At 50.8% G+C, this 26,262-nt stretch overlaps 1 protein-coding gene across 1 annotated transcript; it reads left to right on the top strand.

Annotated features, from left to right (window-relative positions):
• Positions 1 to 8: 8 nt before the first annotated feature.
• Positions 9 to 26,227, top strand: KIF17 (kinesin family member 17). Its single transcript, XM_069780501.1, has 23 exons — positions 9 to 2,273; positions 3,599 to 3,799; positions 3,985 to 4,065; positions 4,181 to 4,255; positions 4,521 to 4,664; positions 4,756 to 4,965; positions 6,122 to 6,290; positions 6,391 to 6,493; positions 6,581 to 6,740; positions 9,525 to 9,770; positions 10,832 to 10,978; positions 11,375 to 11,476; positions 14,035 to 14,224; positions 17,668 to 18,120; positions 19,172 to 19,269; positions 19,930 to 20,077; positions 21,133 to 21,221; positions 21,350 to 21,474; positions 23,717 to 23,948; positions 24,880 to 25,138; positions 25,415 to 25,482; positions 25,608 to 25,728; positions 25,913 to 26,227. Exons 2-23 carry the CDS (start codon positions 3,716 to 3,718, stop codon positions 26,050 to 26,052), a joined length of 3,444 nt encoding a protein of 1,147 aa, XP_069636602.1. The 5' UTR covers positions 9 to 2,273; positions 3,599 to 3,715; the 3' UTR covers positions 26,053 to 26,227.
• The last annotated feature ends 35 nt before the right edge of the window (positions 26,228 to 26,262 follow it).

Raw genomic sequence — 26,262 nt, forward strand, 5'->3', positions numbered from 1 at the left:
TTACAGTCACCATGGATTGCTGCAGAGGCAAATCTTTGTTAAAAGTACATTGCCAGCGTGAAAGACTGGGGCTGTTTTAGCCTGAGCCCCTGCCAAGCTCTGTAGTTGGACCGACGTGTGACCTTTTTCTTCCCTGGTTTCTCTGGAGACAAAGGTGAGCAAGAAGAAAGCTCTGTTTGAACGTCTTGCTGCTGCTTTTCTCTCTCTGCCCCCAGTCAGTGGGGACAAAAAAGACCAACTGAAGTCTTCCCCCCTCTTGACCTGCTCACCAGAGCAGCGTCTACGTTCAAAACACTCCCCCATGTCCCCGGCTGTCCCTTGGACAGGGCAATGCCACTGATTTAAATGTGACCTGACACTCTTTTTGCTTAACGTGCTCTTGGAAAGAGCTTTGCACATACTGTGCTGAGAGGAGTGGCAGTACCTGTAGAAATAAAATGCAGAAAAGGAGACAATAACCTTACTGAATTTATTAGTTTCAGTTGCCATCCCAGTGTGCTACCTCTAAAAACTGGGAGTTTAAAAAATTCTTGTAGAAATGCCCTAACTTGTTCCCAGCCCTGCAACAAGGGTGCAAACAGCAGATTAACAAAAATCACAGCTGATACGGAACTGGGAGAGTGAAAGCACCGATCAAAGAGTAATCTGCAGGGATGTAAAGCAATTAGAAACATTAGTTAATGGCCCTTTCCTAGGGCTACTTGTACCAAAACAGTGGGTTTTGTCAGCATTTTCCTCCAGGCAGGCGCTACAGTGAGCCAGATTTGGGAAACACCTTCTCTCATTGATAAGGTGCTTATGGGGACAAGGAGTTCTTGCCCATCCTCACCCAGCTGTGGGGCTTTTTGCGACCTCCCTCTTCCCAATAACATTCCCACACCAACAACCCCATGGGTATTTGTTAAAACGCTGGTCTGGATAATACCGATTTTTTTGCACATGAAAATGGCTTCATTTTGCTGCAAGGCACCTCGAATTATGCTAAAAACAGCCATTAGCTCCCTTGGTCATCACCAAACTCCTTTGGGTTGTGGTTTTAATTGCTAATTAAGTGATTTCTACATACCGAGCCAAAAAAAAAAAAAAAGCTGTGGCTCTGATTGTATCGAATTCAAAGGAGCGATCCTTGCCTCCCAGGAGTAGCAACTGGGATTGAATGGGAAGATCTTCATCCCACAGTGGCATTGCCGGCGGAGCAAGCGGCAGCTCCGCTGCACGTTTGGGAAGGTTTGTGCCAGCTCTGCCGCTCACTCTTCTCCAGTCTCCACTTCCTGACCAGACTGGGCTCTGTTATGTTGTTTCTTCAGCCCCATCTGTCCTGTCTTTTTTTTTTTTTTTTTTTTTTTCTTTTTTTCCGCCCTTTCTACACTATTGACTCTTCCGGTGGGCTCTGCCGGGGCATCTCGTGGCATTTCAGAGCAGCCAGCGCTGGCGGTGACCCAAGGTTTGAATGCTGCTGTTAGGACCCTTTTCTTCACACCCTTGGGTGCACCGGGGCGCGAGACGGGGATTTTCGGATGTATCCCTGAGGGATTAGACCCTATCTCCTCCCCAAACTGTTGCTTTCCCTTTCCAGGAGCCAAGTGCATCCCTGCGGCTGGGGGCAGCTTTCACTTCGGCCCCGTGGATTTGGCCAGCCAGCCAACTTTGGGGACCTGAGGCTCTGGGTTTGCATGGCCACTTTGCAGTGAGGTCGGACCCATCCCTCTTTATGTTTTTCTGGTGAAAGCAGATAGCGGTGGACAAAACTCCCTGGGGAATTCAGAAATTGGAGTGAAAAGGGTGTGAGCATTGGGGCAGGGGGTGGTGAGCGAGAGACCACGTGTGTGCATCGGGGTTAGAAATTGCTTCTCCACTGGGCACGCTGTAGGAGAGGAGAGAAGAGAAAAAAAAAAAAAAAAAGAAAAAGGAGAGAGAAAAAAAATCAGTTGCAGCCGCGTTTTCCAAAAAGCCGGAGCGTTTCTGCTCGCTGGCGCTTCCAAGAAACGGAGAAAACCAGGGAGGTAAATTGCAGTGATTCATCGCGGGCAGATCAGAGGCAGGAAATGAGAGTTTGCTGCCTGCCCTGTGCCCGGCGTGGGCTCGGGCTCGGGCTCGCCTGGGCCTGGCTGACAGCGAGGGCCTGACGCCCACAGGTCGAGCATCCCTGCACCGCAGCGGGAGCTGCCAGAGGAGCCACCCCAGGGAAGGAAAACAACGGACGAAGGCCAAGAGCCAGAGCGGGGGGAATTTTTTTGCCTGTGTTTCTCCGGAGCCATCCAAGCGAGCTGTCCGTGAGCTGGGGATGAGGGGGGGCCCAGTGGGATGGGGGGTCCCTGGGGATGTTTGGTGTCTGGGTGTCGCACACACCCCTCCCCCCAATTTTGGGGTCAGTATCCCTCCCTTGGGGATCTTCAGGGTGGCCCGTGGGCTGGGGGGCTCCATTGAGAAACAGCGTGGGAAAAAGGGGGTGGGGCTTGGGGGCTACCTGTCCGCGGATTGGCTGGGGGGGGGAGGGGGAGACCCCCTAAATTGTGCCAGAAAGGAGAGGGGCAACCCTGAGCTTGCAAAGAGCATAGGAGCACCATAGAGACCCCGCCACCTCATTAGGATGCGCTTGGGGCAGCTGGACACCCCCCCCCCCCCCCCCCCACTTCGCATGTGTTTGCACCAGGCAGCTGCGGCGTGGCCTCTGTGACAGGAGTTGCGCCGGTCTCAGCCTGGCTGAGGGCTGTGGAGGGCAAAACCCCTTTGGGTGGCTGGAGAGGGGCTGGGTGCATCCCTCGGTGGGTGCTCTGGCTGAAAAAGCACCCCCAAACCTGCTGCCCCCGTCACTGGCGTTTTGGGGATCGCCCCTGAAGGACAGCCGTCGGCATCTTGGTGCTGCATGGCCCGTGGGGAGTGGGACGGAGCACTGGGGGGAGGGGGGAGGATGGGGGGGGACCCCAAAGTCTCACTGGGGCTTGGTGCGTGGGATGGCATGCACCTTGCTTGGGGTCTGCACTGTGTACTTGGGGTGTAGGGACCACTTGCGTTTTGCTGGGGGTCAGGACGTGGGGACGCTTGGGTTTCTTTTGGGGCCAGGATGTGGGGACCGCATGCATCACATTTGGGGTTGGGATTTGGGGACCTTCATGTTGCTTTTGGGGTCAGGACACAAGGGACTACCTGGATCCTGCTTGGGGCAGGGACATGGGACCCTCGCACGGTGCTCAGGGACCGGACACAGGGACCTTTTGGTCGTGATTGGGGTCAGGCTGCGGGGCCCCTTGCACCAGGGTCACGGTCAGGCTGTGGGGATCCTTGCATGGCACTTGGGGTCACAGGGGGACCCTTGCATGGGGGCTGGGACATGGGGACCCTTGCTTGATGCTCAGGCTGGGGACATGGGGACCCTTGCATTGGGTTTGGGATGCAGGGACCCTCGCGTTGGGTTTGGGGTTAGGACTGGGGCCAGTATGGGAGGACACTTACATCAGAGCCAGAACCTGGGGACATCTGCATTGGGGTCGGGACTTGGGGACCACCATATGGGGACCACAATGTCTCCCCGGGGCTCAGCAGGCTGGAAACTGGGGACGGTGGGGGCAGATTGTGTCCGTTCCCTTCCTCCTCGCAGGGACCGTGACTGGAGGCTCCCACACCGTCACCCTGGGTGGCTTTGGATAATTCGGATGCAGCACCCAAGCTGCTTAACCCCATCCTGATCCAGCCTTCGCCCCCAAATCCCACTGCCATGAAGAAGAAGCCAGCCAACGGGAGGGGGCCGGATCCTGCGGCCCCCCAGCAGCGAGCCCGGGGCATCACCAAGCCAGCAGAGGTGATTGACCCACTGTGGGGAGGACGGGACACAACACCCTGAGATGAGGTTTGGGTGCGGATGCATCCCCATCACCCCCCAAAACAGCATCTCGGGGTGGTCCAATTACCCCGAGGGGGGCAACTGCAGCATAGTGGGGGGGTTGTTGCTGACACGAGTGGGTTTTTTTGTTCCCCCCCCCCCAGTACGTGGGCTCTTTCGCGGTGGAGGACTTGGACCTGCAGCAGCAAGCGGGGCGGCTGGAGGAGCAGCTGCGGGCACTGAAGGTCTGGCATCCCCTGCTCCCCCTCACTGGGAAATGGGGGACCCCAAATAGTGGGGGGGCACACCCGGGTGGCAAAGCCTGGACCCCCCCCCCAACGCTGCATCTCTCCTGGCCAGGACTGCCCCAGGAGGAGGTCGGTGGTGCTGAGGTTCAGTTTGCAGGGGCTGAAGGTCTACGGCACTGACGGGGAGGTAGGGGTGCTGGGAAAGGGGGGTGGTCATGGGTGCTGGGGGGGTGTTGGGTGCTGCTTTGGGGGGGTTGCACCTCTCTGAGCATTGCTTTTCGCTTGGGAACCTGCTTCGCGTTTGCAAATAGGGTTGCAGCCTACCACGCGGTTGCAGGTTTGCAACCTGCCGTGCAAGTAGGGGTGACCCCGGCACTGCTTGCACCCCGGGGGGGCTGGGTGTCCAGGGGTGCTCAGTCCCAGTGACCACCCCCATAATCTTATCCCCACAGACACTGCTGATGGCGCACGCTCTCCGTCGGATCCTGTACAGCACGTGGCGACACGCCGACCACCAGTTCGCCTTCGTGGCCCGCAATCCCCGCAGCCCCGCCAGCCCCCTCTTCTGCCACCTCTTTGTGGGGCTCCCAGGCGAGGTGCGTGGCCCAACACCCTCCCCCCCCAAAAAGCCCCACCCTATTATTATTATTTTTAATATTTGCACGCAGCTTCTTTTGCCTCCCCCAGGTCCAGACCCTGCACCTCTTGCTCTGCCGCTCCTTCCAGCTCTGCTACCTCCTGGCGCACCCTGAGGAGCAGGCGGGCGAGGGGGACCCCCCGGGGACCGGGGTGCTGCGGGAGCCCCTCAACCCCGAGGAGGTGTCACGCAACGTCAACGCCCTCGTCTCCTTCCGACGCCTGCCCGCGCCCACCGGCCTCGGCTCCCTGGGCGCAGGGGTACGTGCACCCTGTCAGGGTGCTGGGTGCTGCTCCACGGGCCTTTGCGCTATGTTTGCTTGCGTGGTGGTTTTGTGCGTGGGATTCCTGCATGGCCTTTTCTCGCAGGGCGTTTTGCACGGCGCATTTTTGCGCAGCACTTTTTTTGCGTGGTGTCTTGCAGGGTTTCTCTTGCACGGCCTTTTCTTTGCACGGCATTTCTTCCACAGCAGTATGTGCACGGCATTTTTTGCAGGGCATTTTTTTTGCGCAGGGGTATTTGCATGACACTTTTGGCGCGGCATTTTTTGCACGCTATTTTGTCTGGCAGTTCTTGCACTGCTTTTTCTCGCACCGCGTTTTGCATGGCGCATTATTGCACAGCACGTTTTTTGCATGGTGTCTTGCATGGCATTTCCTTGCATATCCTCTTTGTACAGCACTTCTTTGCTCAGCAGTATGCGCACAGTATTTTGCACAGCCTTTTCTTGCACAGCGTTTTGCACGGCACGTTTTTGCACAGTGCATTTTGCAAGGCTCATCCTGCACAGCCTTTTCTTGCACAGCGTTTTGCACGGCACGTTTTTGGACAGTGCATTTTGCAAGGCCCATCCTGCGCAGCCTTTTCTTGCACAGCGTTTTACATAGCCTGTTTTAAATGGCATTTTGCAGGGCAGTTTTTTGCATGGTCTTTTATTGTATGGTGTTTTGCATCAGGTGTATTTGCACAGCATTTTTTTGCACGGCTATTTTGCATGCTGTGCTGCAGGGCATTTTTTGCATGGCACTTTTTTACATAGCAGTTTTTTGCAGGGTATTTTGCACTGTGTTTTTTTTGCATGGCATTTTTTGTATAACCTTTTTTGCATGGTGTTTTGCGTGGTGTTTTTGGCATGGCGTTTTTGCATGGCATCTTTTGCATGGCGATTTGTATGGCTTTTTTTTTTCCCCACAGCTTTTTTTGTATGGTGGTTTTTTTGTATAGCATTTTTTGCATGGCATTTTTTGCATGGTGGGTTTTTTGTATAGCATTTTTTGCATGTTATTTTTGCATGGTGTTTTGCACGGTGGTTTTTGGGTAGCTTTTTTTGCACAGCGTTTTTTGCGTGGTTTTTTGCGCGACATTTTGCGCAGCAAGCATCCCCCAAACCCCCCTCACAGCCCCTCCGCCCTCCAGGAGCGGCGGCCGGAGGCGGAGGGCAGAGCCGGCGCCTGGCGCCCGGGGAACCCCTACTGCTCCCCGGTTCTGGTGCGCAAAAAAGCCATCCGCAGCAAAGTCCTGCGCTCGGGGGCTTACCGGGACTGCGGGGGCGAGAGCCAGCTCCACCAGCCGCCCCGCGACGCCGGTGAGTGCCGGAGGGGAAACTGAGGCACGGGGGAGACACACAAGTAGCCCCAATTTGGTGGGGTTTTTGGGGCGACGAGGGGATTAAGGGTCTCCCACAGCGGCGGCGGGATGGGAGAGCAAAGGGACGAGGAGCTTGGCCTTCCTCCCTGAAAACGAGAGCGTCCTCGCCGAGACCGTGTGGGCCTTCGCCGGCATCGCCAGGTGAGCGCACAGCAGCACCCCACTCCTCGCCGTCGTGTCTGTCCCCCCCACCCCCGCCCTGGCGCCCACCCGCCACCTCGTCCCCAGGGACGTCGGGATCGCGCTGCTGCGGCGGGACGTCCCCGGAGCCTTTCTCCTGCGCCCTGAGCCTGGCCTGGCCAAGCGCTGGTGCCTGTGGGTGCGGGCGCCCTGCGGCGTCGTCCCCTACTGCCTCTTCAGGACCCACCAGGGCAGGTTCTGCGTGGAGGTGAGGCTGCTGCGCGGGGGCAGCGGGGCATGGGCGCGTCACGTGTGAGCGCATTTGATGCATGAGCACACGGGTGCGTTTGCTTCGTGGTTGCAGTGGTGCACAGTTGCACCTGGGTAAGTGCATTTGATGCGTCGGTGCGTGGATGCACTGGGGTGTAAGTTCATTTTGTGTGTCTGTGCGTGGATGCACTGGTGTATAAGTGCATTTGGTGCATTGGTGCACAGATGTACTGGTGCATAAGTGCATTTGGTGCATCAGTGCATCCATGCATTTGATGCACTGTATGAGTTAATTTGGTGCATCTATGCACGGATGCATCGGTGCATAAGTGTGTAGATGCGCTGGTGTGTACGTGCATTTGACATGTTTAAGTGCATTTGGTGCATCTGTGCATGGATGCATTGGTACACGGAGGCACTGGTGCGTACATGCATTTGATGCAGCGGCGCATGGGTGCATTTGCTTTGTGGTTGCATCGGTGCAGAGGTGTATGAGTGCATTGGTGCATGGGTACACTGGTGTATAAGTGCATTTGCTTCGTAACTGCATGGGTGCACAGAGGTATTTGCTTCATGGTTGCATCGGTGCTCACATGCGTCTGTGCGTGGGTGCAGAGGGGGGTTGGTGTGTGGGTGCACGGGTGCATCTGTGCATGGCACACAGGTACCAATGGGTGTGGGTGCGTGGGTGTATCCATGCTTTGCTGTGCAATTACATTTGATTCATGGGTGCACAAGTGCATCTGCGTGTGGGTACGTGGTGCACGGGTGCATTGGTGAGAGTCTGTTTGATTCATGGGTGCATTTGAGTTGTGGGTGCGCCGGTGCGTTTGATTTGGGGTGCATCAGTGCGCAGAGCGCAGCTGTGTGTGGATGCACGGTGCACAGGTACGCAGGCGCATCAGTATGCGCACGCATGGATGCAAGGGATGCATGGGTGTATTTGATTCATGTGCGCACCCATGCATTGACGCGTGGGTGCATTGGGTTTGTGGGCGCACGGTGCATAAGCGCACGGGTGCGTTTGGTGCATGGGTGCACCTGTGTGTGGGTACGTAGGTATTTGGTGCATGGGTGCATTCAACTCGGGGTGCCCGGGTGCATGGCTGCATTAGCACGTGGGCATTCTGGCAAGGCCCTCCGGCCACCGCGGCCACCGGCCGAGCGGGGGGGACTCACCTCTGCCCTCTCTCCCCGCACCGACGGCAGCACTCCAACGCCGAGTTCGCCAGCGTGGCCGCCCTCCTGGCTCACTACTCCGGGGCGCCGGGGGGCTGCTTCTGCCGCTTGGCCCCTGGTCGCCTCAACCCCGGCTACGAGGAGCGGGACCCCGGCGGTGAGGCCAGCGCCTGGGGGGAGGCCGCCTGGGCCCCCGCTGCCCCCGTCGGGGTGCAGCATGAGCGGGGTTAGGCCCGGCCGCCCCCCCCCCCCCGCCCCCGCTCGGGCACAGCTAGCCCCCCAAATCCCCACTTAGCTTTAAATCGCTGCCACCTGCCTTATTTATTCCCCTCCCGTGGGCCGCGCGCGCGCGCTCGGCGGGCTGTACGGCGCGACTCCGGCAATAAATGGCTCTCGTGCTACCGCAGGAGAGGGCTGCTGGAGGTCTCTCCTTCCCGCCCCCCCCACCGCCGCGCTGCGTGCAAGCGTGCGCGCTCGTGTGCTCGCACGCTCTCCTGCACGTGCGCGCTCTCCGGCACGTGCGCGCTCATGAACTTGCACTCGGGCACTTGCGCTCTCGGGCGCTTGTGCTCTCGTGCATGCACACGCTTGTATAGTTGCTCCACGCACTCGTGCGTGCTCGCACGCTTGATTGCACTGCGCAGCTGCGCGCTCATACTCGTGTGTGCTCCCGCGCTTGCACGGCTGCACTCAAGCCCTTGCGCGCCCGTGCACTTGCAGTCTCAAAGCCCTCGTGCTCTTGCACCCTTGTGCACCGCTACCACCGCGCTCTCGCGCACTCCTGCCCTTGCACACCCGCGCGCTCGCCTTCCCTCGCACGCTCAGGCGGCGCACTCGTGCGCTGCGCGGCTGTGCACCCGTGCCGTTGCACGCTCGCGCCCCCATGCACCTGCACTCCCACGCACGCGTGCCCTCGTGCCCGCCGTCCCGTCCCGTCCCCGCCCCCCTTGCACACGTGCGCTTTGGTGCACGCCGGCACTTGCACGCGGGCGCGTGCCCGCCCGCAGTCACGTGGCTCGAGGGGCGGGGCCTTGCGCGACGCTACCCCGTCGCTGTGGTAACCGCGTGGGGCCGCTGTGCGCATGCGCGGTGGGTCGGACGGCGCTTCCCGCCTCCCCTCAGCTCCCCCGGCTCCTTCCACACACCCCGGCTCGCCTCGGGTTTCCCTCCGCTCCCTCAGGCTTGCCCGATACCTACAGGTTTACCTCAGGTTTTCCCTCGCACAGTCCCCTTTGGGCTTGTCCCAGCTCCCCAGAGTTACCAGAGGCTTTCCTGCCCCCAGGATTCCCTCAGGTTTCCTCCCCCCCCGGCCTGCCCGAGTTCCCCCTCAGACTTGTCCCAAGTCTCCCCCTTTCCCTTCATCCTTCCCAAGCTTTTCTCCTCCTTAATCTCTCCTTTACCCCAGCCATTTGTGGCCTCCCTGGCTCTCCTTCCTCACGCCAAGCTGTAGGGGGGTCCATCCCCTCAGTGCCCCCAGCAAGCAGTGAGTGGGCCACCCCACCGAGGGGTGCAGGCCCTGCGCTTAGGCTTGCCCCAGTCTTCCCCCAGGCCTACCCAGGCCCCGATGCCCCTCAGCCCCACCAAGCGAGTGAGTGTGGGGTAGAGCTGGGCCTTGAAAATGGCCTCGGAGGCGGTGAAGGTGATCGTCCGCTGCCGGCCCATGAATGAGCGTGAGAAGGCTCTCGGCTGCAAAGCGGTCGTCAGCATGGAGAGCGCGCGGGGCCAGTGCTTCCTTCAAAACCCCGCTGCCACCGGTGAGCCCCCAAAGCAGTTCACCTTCGATGGGGCATACTACCAGGAGCACAGTACGGAGCAGATCTACAACGAGATCGCCTACCCACTCGTGGAGGTGAGTGGTGCCTGAAGCAAGCTGGAAGCAGCCAACACATAGCTTGGGATGTGGGCTGCAGAGTTTTACGTGGGTAGATGATCCCTAAGTACAACTGATTTATGGACAGAAACAGCCCTGTCTACTGCTTCAAGAGACTTAGATGCAACCCTGGGGTGCAGAGGAGGGCAAAACAGCATCCCAGCGGTAGGCTGGGAAATTGGGAAGAAAAAAATACTTCTTCAGCAGCCAGCAGGGCACTGAGGATAGAATTACATTTAATTGTTTTAGGCGGATGTTTATATGAAAAATGAACCCCCCTGAGCAGGCCCTAGAGATGGTAGCTGGACAGAAAGTGCAGCAGAAAGTGTTGTGAGGAGAAAGGGGACAAAAAAGACTACTGATGATTTTAGGGACATTTTTACTGTTAAGCAAGAAACTTTAGAGAAGACAGGGAACCTCAGCCTGTTTTAGAATAGCAAAATGAGGGGATATGTTTGTTGCCTGTTAACACATCAGCATGGTAAATGGCTAGGGTGAGAAAGGAACCAGTTAAGCAAACTCCTCCCTCCTCTTCCCCCCCCCCCCCAAAAAAAAACCCCAAACCCCAACTTTGTTAGAAGATGAAACAAGGATAAAATGGCCAGTGATAATTTTAAGATGGAAGTTCCTGTTCAGGAGAACAACCAGGGTCTGAAACAGTAGATTATTAGGTTAACGGATTATTTCTTTTTCTTTTTATTTGAACCTTAAGAAATCCAAATATCTTCTGTTCCTGCCATGCTTCTCTGAAACAGGAACAAGTGAAAGTGAGGCCTTCTTTCAGCCAGCTTTCCAAGAGAAAAAAATATTCTGGTCTTCTAAGTGTTGTCAACTGCCCCTCCACTTTTCAACACCAGCATTTCTTCAAGTTTTCCGTTTTTGAGAGAAAACCATCGATTTATATGCTAGCAGAATGCATTTTTTTAATTATTATACTCTGATGGCATGTGAAGGGGTAGGATTGATTCTGGACAACGTATTTGCAGTTATGCAAAGGGTGAAGATAATGGCTATTTTATTTGGTTTCCCTTCGTTTCCAGGGTGTCACTGAAGGCTACAATGGCACCATATTTGCCTATGGCCAGACTGGCAGTGGGAAGTCATTCACCATGCAGGGAGTTGTGGATCCTTCTATACAGAAAGGCATAATACCCAGAGCATTTGAACACATTTTTGAGAGCGTACAGGTAGGTGTGTAACAATGTGAAAGAGACCCGTTGTAAGATTATGTGATATCAAGAAAGACATTCATACCCCAGGAAGCGAGTGCCAATTGCGCTTGGGAGTGAGAATGGGGACAGGCTTCAGGGTATGCTGCCTCTCATCCAAAAGCTGAGGCCTGTGTATAGTCAGATGAACTGCACTCTCTGCTGACTTTATGGACTCGCACTTGAGATGTTTAAGGACCGAAAGTCCCTATAGCAAGTGTGTTGAGTGGTTACACCTGGGAATGAAATGCCAGGAGAGATTTGATGAAGTGTTGAAGGGACGTAGGCACCCAGCTGGCACTGAGGATCTATGTGGGCTGCCTACTTGCCTTCATTTTGAGAACCTTACTCAAAAATCATTCCTGTTTTGTGCAGTGTGCTGAAAATGCCAAGTTCTTGGTGAGAGCTTCCTACCTGGAGATTTACAACGAAGACATACGAGACCTCCTAGGAGCTGATACCAAGCAGAAGTTGGAGGTGAGGCGGAGTCAATGTGTCTTAATTAGGAAGTGCTTTAATTTGCTCAGATAAGTGTTATCGTGAATGTCTCGCAGAAGTGCAATAATACGCTCTGTCAGAAGCTGAACAACAGAATATGAAGTTGTAGTGATGAATATGGAAGCCATGAGGAGATTTTGAGGGACTTAGTGAACATTTAGTGGCAGAAGGAACAGGATCCAGTCAGAGACATGTCCTGTGTGTCCTGCTTGATAGCGGCCAGTAGATTAGTGGAAGCTGCATGAAAATCATTACTGGACAAGGATGGAACAAAGTGCTCATGGGGCATTTTCTTCCTAATCTTCTTCATCTCACAGCTGTCTCTAAAGTAGGAGGATTCTGTGCCTTATAAATGTTTAATCTGATTCAGTGTAGCTGTGGATGATCTTATTATCTGGCTAAAACAAAAAAGGCTGATCCTTTTTTGAGGGGATGCAGCAGGTATTACTCCCCATGGGAACACATAGGGAAGGTGGACAGTTTCCAGGAATGCAGGAGGGTAAACTTTCCTGAAATCCTAATCAGGGGGCTGATTTTTATAAAATTTACCTCTCGGTGGCTTTGCAGATCTTTTTGCACATGTTCCTGGAAGGAGCTGCAAACCTCCTGTCCTAATTTACTTCCCTGCAGGACTGCCCCGGTGAAGAAAACCGAGGCACTAGCACCATCTGCTGCACAGATGCGCTGAGATGGTGACAGACCCAAACTGCCTTATGGGGTAGTTTGTTTGTGGTTTTTTTTTTTTAACATGCTTCTGGCTTTAAGGGAGGCAAAACCCTCTCTGCCCCGCGTTCCAAGCATGCTTCGCCTGTGCGTGTCGAGAGAGAGAGGGTGGGAGAAGGGGACTCACTGTTTCGGAAGGCGCTTGCTGCAGTTTCCCATCCTTTGTTCCACATCAGCAGTGACACCGGTTTCCATGACGACCACAGTTGGCACTGGGAAGGCAGGAGTTGGGCAGAACAGTTTCCAGGGTAACACCATCACGCTGGTGACAGCCGCTGCCTGTTGCTGCCTCCATCGAGTAATTAAGGGAGTCATGTCCTGCAGAGACAGAAAGCCCAAGCTGACCCACTGCTTTCTTCTGTGTCCCCCAATTCTCCTCCAAAATGCCATTTCTGTTTGTTCTTTTGCCTTTCAATGTCAGTGACTTTGGTGACTCAGAAGCCCACCATTGCCTCCCGTGCATAAAACCCTGTGAAGAGCAGGTTTTACAGAGCTCTGCAAGGAAAATGCCCCCATCAGTCTGTGTTGGAGTTAAACAACCGTGTCCTCGGTTGGGTGTTCCTCAAGGACTCTTCAGCACCCTCAAATACAGCCGAGCTAACCGTGGGGTTCCCCTGTAGCACAGGCAAAAGTCACAGTGTATGAACAGTCTGGCTGTGATTCTGTAACTGGATTCCTCCTGGGCAGTCATGGCTTTAGAACAAGGCTAAAATCCTGCCTTGTTTAGTTTCCAGCTACTTCTGCTCTGTTCTGTGCAGGTTTTTTAACAGCAAACACTCTATTTTACATTGCTTCTTGTGGTGCGTGCATCACTAAAGTATCTAAGGCTCTTCTTTGGAAGTCACACTGCCAAACGCCATACCTGTCATTCCGTGACACCGAGTCATGACAATGATACCTTGATATCCCAGCTGACACGATAAAGATAGAGTTTTGGTTATGAACTCAGCAGATGTGGGGTGTAACATTGCTGTTGAAAATGAATTCAGCTCATTTAAAATTCCCAGTGTGGAGGTAGCTTCAGAGGGGGCTGATGTAGGAGTGCAGGGATCTCTTGATTGTTTTGTATTTTTTATGTAGGTTTGATCAAGATTTTGAACATTTCAATCGTTTATTAGCATGCTGTATGAAACTTTTCTTCTGCGTGACTGATAATTGCTGAAAAGATGCTGTTAGGTGTTAACACTCTGTCTCTACCCAGGTGCCTGAATAGGATTTTAGAGCATATTAAAAATGAGCTAATCTGGAGAAAAATTATTATAGTCTGCCTGTGTGTGATGGGTGTGACTTTGGGAATTTTGTCAGGGAGATCAAGACGCCCTCGAAGAGCAGAAGGCTTCAGCAAAGCGCTTGTAACAATATCTATGACTATTGAATCTGTGCTTTGATTTTAAAAAAAGCTCCCTATGACTGAAGAGATATTAGAACCTTTGCCATAATAGGTGAAAAACATTTCAGTTCTTTTTTAAAATATGCAGCTTAACAATAGGGGAGGTAGAAGGCAGCTCAGTGCAGAGAAGATGAGTTTCTTGTGGCCTGGGAGATCTCTGAATCAGTCAGCAAACTTTTAACTTTAATTCTTTTTGACTGCAGAGCCATGAAAGTGGTTCCCTTTTTTCGTGTGGTTTTATTCCTCCTCCAGAAACAATAAAGCTTTTTGGTGGCAGCCAGATATGTTTTTGCCATACTGCAGTTTTAATTTCTCCACGTGTAAAACTCGTGTAGCCCTCAAGCTTCCGGGCAGTTTCCAGCGTGCCTTCCCACAGCCTTGGTGCGTCTTGTTCTAACCTGTCTTGCATTGTGCCTGTTTGCAGCTGAAGGAGCACCCAGAGAAAGGGGTGTACCTGAAGGGGCTCTCTCTGCACACCGTGCATAGCGTGGTCCAGTGTGAGCAGATCATGGAGACAGGCTGGAGAAACCGAGCAGTGGGTTACACCCTCATGAATAAGGACTCTTCCCGCTCCCACTCCATCTTTACTGTCAATATGGAAATCTACACTGTAGGTAGGTAGCTGGATGCCCTGCCCCTAGCAGAGCACAGAATCTGTGAGGTCTGACCAGTCACCCCACAGCAAAATTATTTTAGGTCCAGTAGAAATCAGAATTATGCCCCGACATGGACGTTCTTCACAGTGCAAAATGACTGAGTATTCAAAATCTTTTTTTTTTTTTTTCCTCAATTCCCCCTTGGGAGAGGAATGTCTTACACTCAAACTGGGAACATATTTAATTCTCCTTCCATTTCTTATCTTCTAAAACCTTTATTTCCAGCAAAGGGTGCTAAATCTCACAGCCCATACAAAGGCTTGGAGTTCATGCACTGTACAACCTGGAGAAACTTACATGGTTATCTGTCTTGTCTGACCTCCCTTACAATGCAAGTCAGATCATTTCACCCAACGATCACGGGGCACATGTTTTAAGCAAACAGCTAATCTGGGGTTTAGGATGGAATAAAAGAATCCCTTAATAATGTTTTAATGGCTAATTTTCCTTTCTCCAGCATCTTATTTCCGTTGGCATTTTTTCAGCTGATAAAGTTGCCTCGCTGGGTCTGAACACGGACCTCGAAAGGGTTTTTTCTCGGGCTAAGAATGTAATTAGTCTCCTATATTCCATCTAGTCCTTGACCCCAGCTGAGGCTGTGAACAGCTTGTCTTTGTTTTCTTCAGCTGTTTCAGCCATGGGGGAAGTTACACAATGTCTTCCTAAATTGTGGTTCCAGATGTTGGTGACCGTACCTCATTTTCCTCTATCCAAAATGGCGTGTGTGTGATTTAGGGAATTTCTTGATTAGCGCAGCCGGTGGATGCTAATCCTTGCATTCTGTGGGTCCATAAACCCCCAACTTTAATCCTAACAAGGAAAAAGAAGTATTTACACTCCTCTTTTGAGTTCCAGATGGGTGCAGGGCTCTTAAACTAGCCTGCAACAATTTCTCTGATTTAAAGCTTTGAAAACATCTTACACAGAACAGGATGGCAGGTGGGGAAACTTGCAGTTTTGGCGGTTAAATGGAAGATAGCTGGAATATTTGAGGAGAAATATTGGCACAATATATGGCACAATCCCCATAACTGGATGGTTCTACTAGGGTAATCGTTAGTTGAAATAGTTAATGAAGTTGGTATTTATGTTGCCATCTTTAGACTTCATGAAGAGGGGCATGGAGAAGTTAAAACTTCTTTTCCAGTTGAACCTCTAGTAAATTATAACTTACAGGCAGTTGACATTTTAAAGGATCTCTTTGCAATTATGTGGACTAAAGTAACTCTTTGAAGTAACGGTGTAGATTCAGGAACAGGATTGTGGCAAATACGGGGTTCTCTGACTGCAGATGTTTGAAATGCGAAAGTTACCATCACTATTTTTACCATATTTAGAGTAGCAGATGTTTTATTTCTTGGCATTGTGCTTAGGGATTGATCGGTTAACAAGAAAGACGTTGTAGGTTTGGCCAGTGCTTATGCCACAAGCACTGGCTGATGGGCTGTATGGGAATTAGACAGGCAAGACTTTTGGGCTGCTGCAAGCATTTTAGCAAGTCTGGGGACCTTGTTACACCGGAAACTAAACCCCTAAGCTCCTTGATGGAAACAAACAGCCTCCGTGGGTAAAAGGACTGGCAGGAACCAAAACAACTTTTTAATTGCCTGTCAGTGTTTACATAAACTGGGGGAAGGAGGGAAAGTGTTAGAAAACCTACTTTTTGTGACTGTCCACTCACCCCAGCTCTCAGAAAGGATAGTGAGAGGACGCTCTATTTAAGCTCCATCTGTTTTTTTTTTTTTCCCCAATTCTGCCATGTCTTGACATGCCAGAAAGATCTGGAGTGAAACAAGAAGTTAGCTTTGCAGCAAACATTAAGTTCCACAGTTAACAATCTGTTGCTCTAACTGGGGAAATATCCTGGGGCAACAGATTTTAGATTTTTTTTGTTTACCTGTGAACTTCTAACTTTCCCTCATGCATCATATTACTCATTGTTCATGTTTAGGTATTGTCCACAGCCATAAAGCTGTAACTCTGACTAAATTGAAGGCTAGGTTTTGTAGAAGTCTGTCTGGAAAAGGGCAGACTTGGTTAAAACCTTGATGTTCTTTTTGCCTGGAGCACTAAAGGAGCTCTTCACTTGAACTTGGGTTGTCATTGTGAGGGATGATTGGGATGTGGTCATCCAAGAGTGTGGTCCAGCACTTAGGACAATAGTCTGTGATTTGGGAATATGTGTCCAACTCTTTGCTCTGCATGAGGCTGGGAAAGTTAAGTAGCCAGTGAAACCGAGGGGTTCCTAAAGCAGCCGAATGTGCTCTCTCTTAGTCACAGGGGACTTGTGTCATCACGTTATTCCGGCCTCAAAATGCAGGTCAGGAAGCAGATGCTATATGCATGAGGTGTGTGTCCAGGTAGCTGGGGAGCTAGCTGTTAACTTCAGCTCCCATCTTCTCGTGCCTTAAAGTGTTATGATGGGAATGGCACCAGCTTGCTGGGTCTGACTCCTCACTCACTGAGATCCATCGTCTCATCTAAGTGGTTTGGGCTGAGCACAGTCCCGATTTCTTGCAGTTTTCCTGTGTCTCGCCTGTGTTCCTTCATTTTACTTTCTCACTGAGAATGTCATGAGTTGAGGAGAAACAGATGCCGCTGAGCATGCCTGTGTGCTGAGTCACGGTGCAGTTTTACAGCTATCTGGGCGAGAGGGGAGATCTGGTGGGCTTCTTGAACATTCAAGCCAGATGGTGGACCTTGATGGTATCTGATAGGATATGCTCTTTCTTTTGAAGCATAGCAAGAAATTTCTTGAATACGTCCATTGATTAGGGTAGGTTGGATTCCAGTCTTGAGAAAAGCTGTAGTTTGGCAGTTCATGGAAAAACTGTTTCCCAGCATAGTGTCTACTCCAGCATTTCCACAGTAGTCTGTAGAGGTAATCTTCCTGCCTGTCTCTCCACGTCACATGGGCATTCAGGGAGCCTGCTCTTCTGCCCGTGCTCTCCAACTAGCCCTGCTCCAGTTCCTGCCTGTTAACTCCTCATTTCATGTTTCCTCCCTTCTTTCTCTCCAATTGTCAGACATTGTTTAACTTCATGAAACAATCTAAGGAGAAAAAAGCTGTATAAACTCATGGTCTGACCTTGTTAATTGCAGAGGGCTTTGCATGAAATTCTAAACACTCAGCATCTGTGCAAATATGTGGAGGGGTGTGTGTTCAGAGCTCACTGGGAGAGTAAGAACGGGCATGAATTTTTACTGTGCAGAATCTTGTTCAGGAAAGCACTAAAACATGTAGTTCTTTAAGTAGATATTTATTTACTTAAGGGAGTCAGGGCCCAAATGCAGACAAAGAACAGGGCTTGAACTGGAACGTAACGCCAGAGAATCCGTTTTCTTGACTGTTAAGATGCTTCCTCTTAAGAAGAGCCTAACCCGGAATTATTTTCTTGCAGATGAGCAAGGGCAGGACCACCTCAGGGCCGCAAAACTCAATTTAGTGGATCTGGCAGGAAGCGAGAGACAGTCAAAAACTGGAGCCACGGGGGAGCGGCTCAAAGAGGCCACCAAAATCAACCTCTCCCTCTCAGCTCTGGGCAACGTCATTTCAGCCCTAGTTGATGGCCGGTGTAAGCACATCCCGTACCGAGACTCAAAGCTGACCAGGCTGCTGCAAGACTCCCTCGGAGGGAATACCAAGACCCTGATGGTAGCATGCTTATCTCCAGCTGATAACAACTATGATGAAAGCCTCAGTACTTTGCGCTATGCTAATCGAGCGAAAAACATCAAGAACAAGCCCTGTATCAATGAGGACCCCAAGGATGCTCTGCTGAGGGAGTATCAGAAGGAGATTAAGAAGCTGAAGGCCATTCTAGCTGAACAGATGAATGCGCATAACTTGTCAGGTAGGAGAGCCCTTAGTGGCTCCAGAGATGTTTTATCTTTGACAGAAAAATGTGGTTTTTACATGTGTGCTCACTGGATTTCACCTCAACCTTTTCCTTACCTGTTGGAGGAAGAGTTCTCCATTCTGGTAATGGACTTTTCCTTCACCGTTGCCAAATTGACCTTATTCCACTGGTAAAGACCATCTCAATTATCCAGTATTTTCGATAATGACAAATTCTGTTAGAAAATGCTGACGTGATTCAAATCCTTGATTCTTCTTGGTCATTCTGGCTAGAATTTGGTCAGTCACAGAAGCGAGGTTTCGGCTGGCAGAGCAAAAATGAGCTGCGTAAGAAATAATAATGTAAAATTCTTTATTAAATATATATGTTTGTTTTCAAAGTTAGCATTCAACCCTGTTCTCCTAAACTCCGAATCTTTGACACTACAAGAAAAGTTTTTCCCTGCTGATGGCACTGCTTACAGAGAGCACACTGTCCTTTCTTTGAGGGTTCAGCCCAGCCTCAGCAGACTTGCTCTTTGCTATGAAGTAGGAATAGCAAATGTGGGAACAAATGGGTAAGAGCAGTCTTTAGGGAGCTGATCACCTTTTGAGAATTATCCCCTAAAAAAGGGCAACTTTCACCAAAGCAATAAGGCTGTAAGCTATTCCCCCCCCCGCCGTTTCTGCCACCTTTCAGAAACAGCTGTGAAGAAAGAAGGCAATTTCCCTGCACCTTTCATCTCCTTCCCCCATGTCTTTTATCATCCAAATCTATTAGCATAGCCCTGGAAACAAGTCTCCTGCTATTTTGTGAAAGAGATTGGATTTATATTTGCTTTCATATACCTGAAGCTTAAACCTCTCCCCCTCTGCTCAGCGCTGACGCCTCTCCCCACACCTATGGAGTCCCAGGCCAGTGGGCATTTTGGCAACGCAGATGCTGACACATGAGCGCAGTTTAAAGGATTTGCTGGCAGCCACGTTCTTTGTTCTTTTTCCAGGCATTCTACAGACAATCCCACCTAGTAATTGTGAGTGATTTTTATTTCTGCTTTGCTTTGCAGGGCTTCTACCTGCTGAGACTGCTCACCTGGCAGCGAAGCCAGCTTCCCTCCTCAAACCCCAGTTAGATCCTGAAGCAGAGAAGCAGCTGATCAGAGAAGTAAGGCAGGAGGGGGCATCCTGTAGTGTCTTTGACTCAGGCTTGTGGGGTTTCATAATAATCATTACAAATATGGTGTAGGGCTGCGTGGTTCAGCCTTTTCAGAGCACTTATCTTCCTATTTTTTGGTCCTTGTCTCCTATGGACAGAATGTGTGTTGATGAAGGCCTTATTTACAATGCCACTTTCTCTCAGCATTGTTCCCACCTCTCTGGAGATGAATTGGAATGGGTTCCCAAGAAGAATTTTTGAAGTAACTACATGTAAAACTTTGATTCCTCCAGTCAGAGGAGAGAGAAATAGGGGGGAGGAAAGCAGTAGTCGGAAGATGTTAGGAACAGTATAGGGATGAAGATAAAGAGGGGATATGGAGCCAGGAGGAAGAATGAGGAGTTGGGGGCCAGAAGGAAATAAAACTCTCTCCTTGCTCTTTACAAAGCTCCTTCCAGGTCACCACATCTGCCCAAGATAGTGGTTTCTAGGGCTAACTAGTCACCCTCCATCAATACTGTGTTGACTTAAATCACAGAAAAAGTTAGTGAATACGGGATGGTAAAGTTTTATTGGGGTGGACATAAGATGTGACCTAGAATGAACCTGGATGTGACCTTGTGTATGGTCACAGGGCTGTTGCGTCAGGCTGTCTGCTGTGCCTTCCAGGAGTATGAAGAGAGGCTGGCCCAACTAAAGGCCAGCTACGAAGCAGAGCAGGCATCGCGTGCCCGCCTCGAAGAGGACATCAGCAGCCTGAGGAATCACTACGATCTCAAGCTGTCTGCTCTCGAGGAGAACCTCAGGAAGGAAGCAGGTGTGGACAAGGCAGGTGGAGGGTGTGCAGCACAGGCGGAGGGTTCCCTGATGCTTTAGGCATGAGCAGACACAGACTGTTTTTGCAAAGTCACATTTGTGGCAGCCACTGCAACCTTCAGAGTGGCAGCAACTGCTACTGCAGCAAGTGCTGCCTGGCAGCAACAGCAGTCCCTGCTCTCGACCCTCCCTTATTGACAGCAGGAGCAGTAACTCTGGCTCTCCTGGGCCACTCATGAGACTCTCTGTCCCAGCTTTGTCCTCTTCCCTATTTCCCTGACTTCTTTCCCGTTAGGACCAGCCTGGCCCTACCCTGTAAGCCTTCAGGCAATGAAATGTGATTTTTGCCCACATAGCTGCGAGTTTCTTCTGACTTAGGGCAGCAGAGGTTTGAGCTGCGGAGATGACTGGTCTCAGCAGGCACTGCTCTGTCTTGATCTGCTTGGCTATGCACAACTCACACGCCTGAGAACGAGGGTGGCTGCGGCAGTCTCTTCCACCGCATGCAAATGTGATGCAGCCCTTGGTCTCCTGGTGGATTATCAACACCACGGCTTTGCTGGAGGGTGGATATTCCTCTCACACACCTATAAATTGTTGCCAGCTAACCTTTTCATTACCACTTTTCATTTATACTTCTGCAGTGCCTCAGGGCACGTTTTTCAATGTCCTTGTACAGCACTTATTGCCCAATATTAATTCTTGAACCTATATTCTTAATTTTTGATGCTATCACTTTCTAAGGTGAGAGGTTCTTCCCCCCCCCGCCCCGCCTCTGATTAGAAATGTACACCCCCTAGCCTCTGAAATAGATTATTTGTGTGCTAACATGAGGACCCAGGCTCTCCCAACCCTATAAAATCTGCATTCCTTACCTGATACACCCTCTGGGTCTTTGATGGCTTTTACTGACCAGCATAAATAACAGACCTTTCCCTTCCAGACATAGTTTTTAGCTTTTGGTGAAGACTTTGTGTGATGTTTTCACAGATTTTATGCTCTAGTTTTGCAGAGCTCATTACTGACATTGTGGGTATTTCCTCTTTTACTCTTCAGCGGCCATGAGGACCGAAACTACTCCTGACAAGACACCTTTGCCTGAAGACTCTGTTGCTGCAGCAGATGAAGAACTAACGTCAGCCCAGGTACCCTTCAGGCTACTTTACCACTCTGGGTACAATAAATCCGAGTGGGTAACGTCGTGCTTCATCTATCCCAGTACTCGCATTGTGTCTCTTCAGAGCTGCAGCCTTTGGTTTCTTCTTGTCCTCAGGACCCAGCAGTGCCTCGGACTGTCCAAGGCACTGGTGGTATAAGTGGAGGGACTGCTGGAGCAGAGGTGGCTGTCACTGCTGAGGGGATTTCATTGCCTGCAGACCAGCAGCAGGTGCTCGCCAGGTCAGTGACTATGCTGCTCCTGTTAACTGCCTCCTGGGCATTGCTTACAACACACACAGGCAAGAAGCAATCCTGTTCTTCCATGATATTACAACCATCGAGCTTCAGCTGTCAGTTCAGCGCAGAACAAAACTAGGCAGACACGTATTCTTTACCCCAAAATTAACTTTACCGTATTTGGGCAGATAAATAGCTCTTAGCTGCAGCATTCAATGATGCCAAGTGCCAGAATTAAGAGAGAAAAATCTGGAGAGGTCTGTGTCAGCAGATGTGGATGCAAAAAAGCGTGCTTTCTTGATGACAAATCCTGCCTAGATTTGTAGGCAGGGAAGTCGTTTCCTTCTCTGGCTTTTTGCAGGTGTAATTTTTGAGGAGTTTATAGAGTTGAGGCAGTCACTGACAGAGCTTAAGTGCCCAAACAGGTTATGGAGGCATCCTCTTTTTCCTCTTAAAAATGGTTCTTAAAGAGCACTTAGAGCCCTCTCAGTGCAAGTAAGGTAGCAGGCCTTCCTGTAGCTCACTGTGCGTGTGGGTGGAGGACAGTGCATCCTCCACAACTCTCCCCTGTCACTGAGGTCACTTTTGCCTCTAACTCATGCATCTGACAATGTTTGCAAGACATCAGCCAGAACTGACATCAAAATTTCCCAATAATCACATTTTAGGGGCAGCATTAGACCCAGGGCCTGGAGCACAGGCCTGGGGTGTGAGGGGTGCAGGGCTCAAGACTCACGCTCAGCCCATCCCAGAGGCATCCTGTCTTGAAGGTTCTCCTCCAGGTAAGAGCTGTCTTGAGAGAATTCCTTTAGTCCAAGTACAACACAGCGTATTAAAATTACATGGGGGTTCAGTGCTGTTTCAGAAATACACACTTTAAGCAAATTCTGCTGATTTTTCTCTTTTACTCTGTTGTGTGGAATTATATTAAGACTAGAAATGCTCAACATAAGATATATTGTGGATGATAGAGGCTGATTCTGAAAAGTCTGGGGTTTTTCAGCCAATCTTGCAGCTTTACTGTGAGCTCCTGTGGCGCATGCTCACTCTGTTGGGCCTCTCCCAGCTGAAAAAGAAGCTATTGAGAAATGTAGAATAAGTGTCTGTAATTTGCAGGCAATTCTGTCTATTAATGGAGAGGTCTCCAAAGAAACCATTCGTTTTGATTATATATCAAATCTTAATAGTCCTATCGCAGCATTCCTTTTTGTGACAAACAAGTGAAAAATGCTCTTCTAATTATATTGTTAAAATCAAAGTTCTCTGCAGATTAGGCAGCAGGGTTTGGTTCCGCCAGCATGGGGATTTTCAAAGCCGCCTGTTAAGAGCTTTACACACCAGGATGGCTGTGAGATCTCTGATCCTCACTCAATGGAGCTAGGATTCAGTCGCACATTAAGCAAACAAAACTGAAGGCTACTTGGCAAGTTCAGTAAAGTAGAATAGCAGGTCATCCCTGGTGGAGAACAAGCTCTTTTGGATGGGTTTGAAGATAGCTAAGAGGCTATTATCAGCGGAGGTTTTATCAGCAGTGGGATTTTCTCCAATTTGAGCCAGTGCTGGCCAACCTGAGCTATCTGCTCTGCTGCAGATCCCCGTGCAGACAAAGAGAATGGCTCTGGAGCACGGCTTAATTTCTGTGTTGGAGCATATGGGGCTATGTGGCATGGATGTGAGATGAGCTTGATTTCAACTGTGGGTCTGTGCCTGCACTCAAGCAGCAGCATTGAGGTTGCCCAAGTCATCAGCCTTCGTTGATATTGCCCCAAAAAGGAAATTCTACCGTGGCTTCCAGCCATACTGCTCCTGCATCCACCATTTAGAATATTAGCTTGTGGAATTTTGGTACCTTATGTGCTTGCTTTGAGAGTCTTTCAAAACAAAAAGTAAGAATTAAAATAATATATTCAACATGTATTTCAATAGGAATTTAAATATAAATTCCACAAAACAGGGTTTTTAAAAAGTATTCAGTGAGCATAGATACAGATTTCCAAACATTCTTGTTGACAAAGGTGCTCAGAATAACACATGCTTTGCCTTGGGTCCACAGGAGTATCTATTGCAGAAACTTAATAAAAGTAGAATTTGCCATGATCACTGTGGACAGCAAATCTCGTCAGAAATCACTATTTTTTGTATTGTGTCTTCCCAACTGTCATCCAGGTCAGGACGTGCATCCTCCATGCTTAACGCAGACAGTTCTTTGTAGTATTGAGCTAAGAGAAGCATTTGCCTTTTCCAGGCTGCAGATGCTCGAGCGACAGGTGGTAGGGGGGGAACAGGCTAAAAACAAGGACCTCAAAGAAAAGCATAAACGCCGGAAAAAATACGCGGACGAGCGGAGGATGCAGCTGGTGACCGCACTGCAGCAATCTAATGAGGACAGCAGTGAATGGGTTCTGCTTAACGTCTACGACTCCATCCAGGAGGAGGTTCGAGCCAAGAGCAAACTTCTGGAGAAGATGCAGAAGAAGGTGAGCAGCTCCCTGCTATCCCTGCTGAAGATTTAGGGAGCATCTCTTTCCTCATCTGCATACCCATTTTGGGGGGTTAAGGAGGTGTTTTAGGGCAGTATGTTTAGAGCATGACTCTGCCTGCATGAAATATTTCATATGCGTGCCTGCATTAGTACCTATAAGGTTGTCTGCGTGCATTTTTATGAAGTATCAGATGCAGCAGCCCTCAGGGTGTGGTGAATTAAGTTGTTGAAGCCTAAAAGCCCACCTGTTTTAAAGGCGGGTCTCCTCGTTATGCAGCAGGCTGACCAGAGGGTGATGTGGGGTGATGGGAGAGGATGCGACTCCCTCTACTGACCTATGCAATCTACTGCACAGCTTTCTCCGGTTCTGATCACCCCAGATACCACACCTGGGCTCCTGGAAGAAATTACACCACGAAAAGTTTTCTGGGGGAAAAAAAACCCCTAAATATAAAAGCAGTGCTCTTCAATTTTAGGCACACTTGGAAATCAGTTTTGCTCTGATAAGGCAGAATCCGAGGAGCTCCCAAAATATGCACGTGCAGTCCTAAATCTGCATGTTAAGAACTTGCTTTATTTCTGTATTTAGGTTACCAAAGAAATATTGAATCTTCTTCATCGAAGTTAGGAACTCCTAAGAGCTCATTAGCGCTGGATGCAGACCACACTAGTAAGATCAACTTAAGGTCCATTCAAAGACTCAGCACTTTGGAGAAACACCAAAAATCTTTCATTAAAACAGATGTGGAATAATCTCTCCACGCAAACCTCATCCTGATTCTTAACTATAAATTAGAATCTCCCCAAATATTGAAGCTTTTGTGCCTGTCTTTCCATCCCTCTGCCTGACAACTCCCTGTATTCACAGTGACCACCCGTCTCTCTCCTTTATAATCTCAACGACTTACTTTGGTTTTATGTCCCAGCTGCAGGCTGCTGAGACCGAGATCAAAGATCTGCAGTCGGAGTTTGAGCTGGAAAAGATCGATTACCTCAGCACTATCCGCCGCCTGGAGCGAGACCTGATGCTCTTCCAGCAGCTGCTGGATCAGGTGCAGTCCCTCGTCCGGCGCGACTGTAACTACAGCAATCTGGAGAAGATCAAGCGCGAATCCGTCTGGGATGAGGAAACCAGCTGCTGGAAAATTCCACAGCCCCTCATTCAAAAAACTCGCCTGCCCGCAGGTAAGAGGAGCATCTCAACGGTGCCACCGGCATGTGGCTGCTTCTGGACTCAGCAGATCACGTTTGGGCTGTGCTCCCTTCTAAAATCTGCGTACAGAAAAGTTTGCCTAGAAAGTTTGAATAACAACATCATCTAATGCGAAGCACGGTACGGATCCTTTGGGAATCTCTGTGAATGAGCCTGGTGACCGGAGTGGTGTTGGGGATCAGGGAGTGCAGTCAGGAGAACATTAATTGTTTTAGAGACGACCCTTTAACACCCATCTCTTCTCACAGCAGTTCCGGCCCTGCCACAGCCTAAACCTGCCCAAAAGAGCCCTTCAGCCGAGAGCCAAGAGCGAACCGTACGGTGTTATACCCCTATTTTACCAATTTTGCCCTATTTCTAAGCAGTAACCTGAGCGCTAGCACAGAGTCCGCCGCTCCTGACGGTGTTTTCCGCTTCCAGCCCGAGGAAGAGCACTACCAGCCCGAGGAAGACCGCTACCAGCTGGTGCTGAACAGGAGTGACAGCCAGACCATCGCCAGCAACTACTTCCGACCCCGGCGAGCCAGCCGCATCCTCCACCCCGACCCAACTGAGAACCGAGGTAAAACCACCGTTTCCCTTCGATCGCTGGCCCTTGCCTTCATTTTCCTTTCCTCTTCGGTGTTTTTTGGGGGGGGGGAGGGAGGTAGCGGGATTTGGCTCGGCCATTTTTTGCCAGGCGAGGCCCGTTTCTGGCACCCAGTGAGGGCGGATGCCCACTGCCGCCCCTTCCTCTCCTCTCGCAGCTCTCCCGGGGCTGGAGGGGGCTCCCAGCGGTGCCTCCGCCATGCCCCGGCCCTTCCGCCTCCAAGCCCTCACCGTGGTCCCTCCGACCACCACCAAGCGTAAAAAGGGCAAAGCCGGCTCTGCCGGCCGCCCCCTCTGACTCCTGCCACTCTCGAGGCGTCCGGCAACGCAGGAAGACGCCAAATCTCTGTGGTTTTGCACCAAAACGCTCTCGCATCTACATCGTGGGACAGAAGCAAGCTCGCTGTCGCCATGTGCTGTCGCGCCCTGTACCCCCCAACCCTCCGCTGCAATAAACCAGTCTGACACCGCCATTTTGAGGTCTTTTACTGGGAACCCGCCGACCCCC

This window comes from Haliaeetus albicilla, chromosome 4, assembly GCF_947461875.1.
Source record: "Haliaeetus albicilla chromosome 4, bHalAlb1.1, whole genome shotgun sequence".
Lineage (NCBI taxonomy): Eukaryota > Metazoa > Chordata > Aves > Accipitriformes > Accipitridae > Haliaeetus > Haliaeetus albicilla.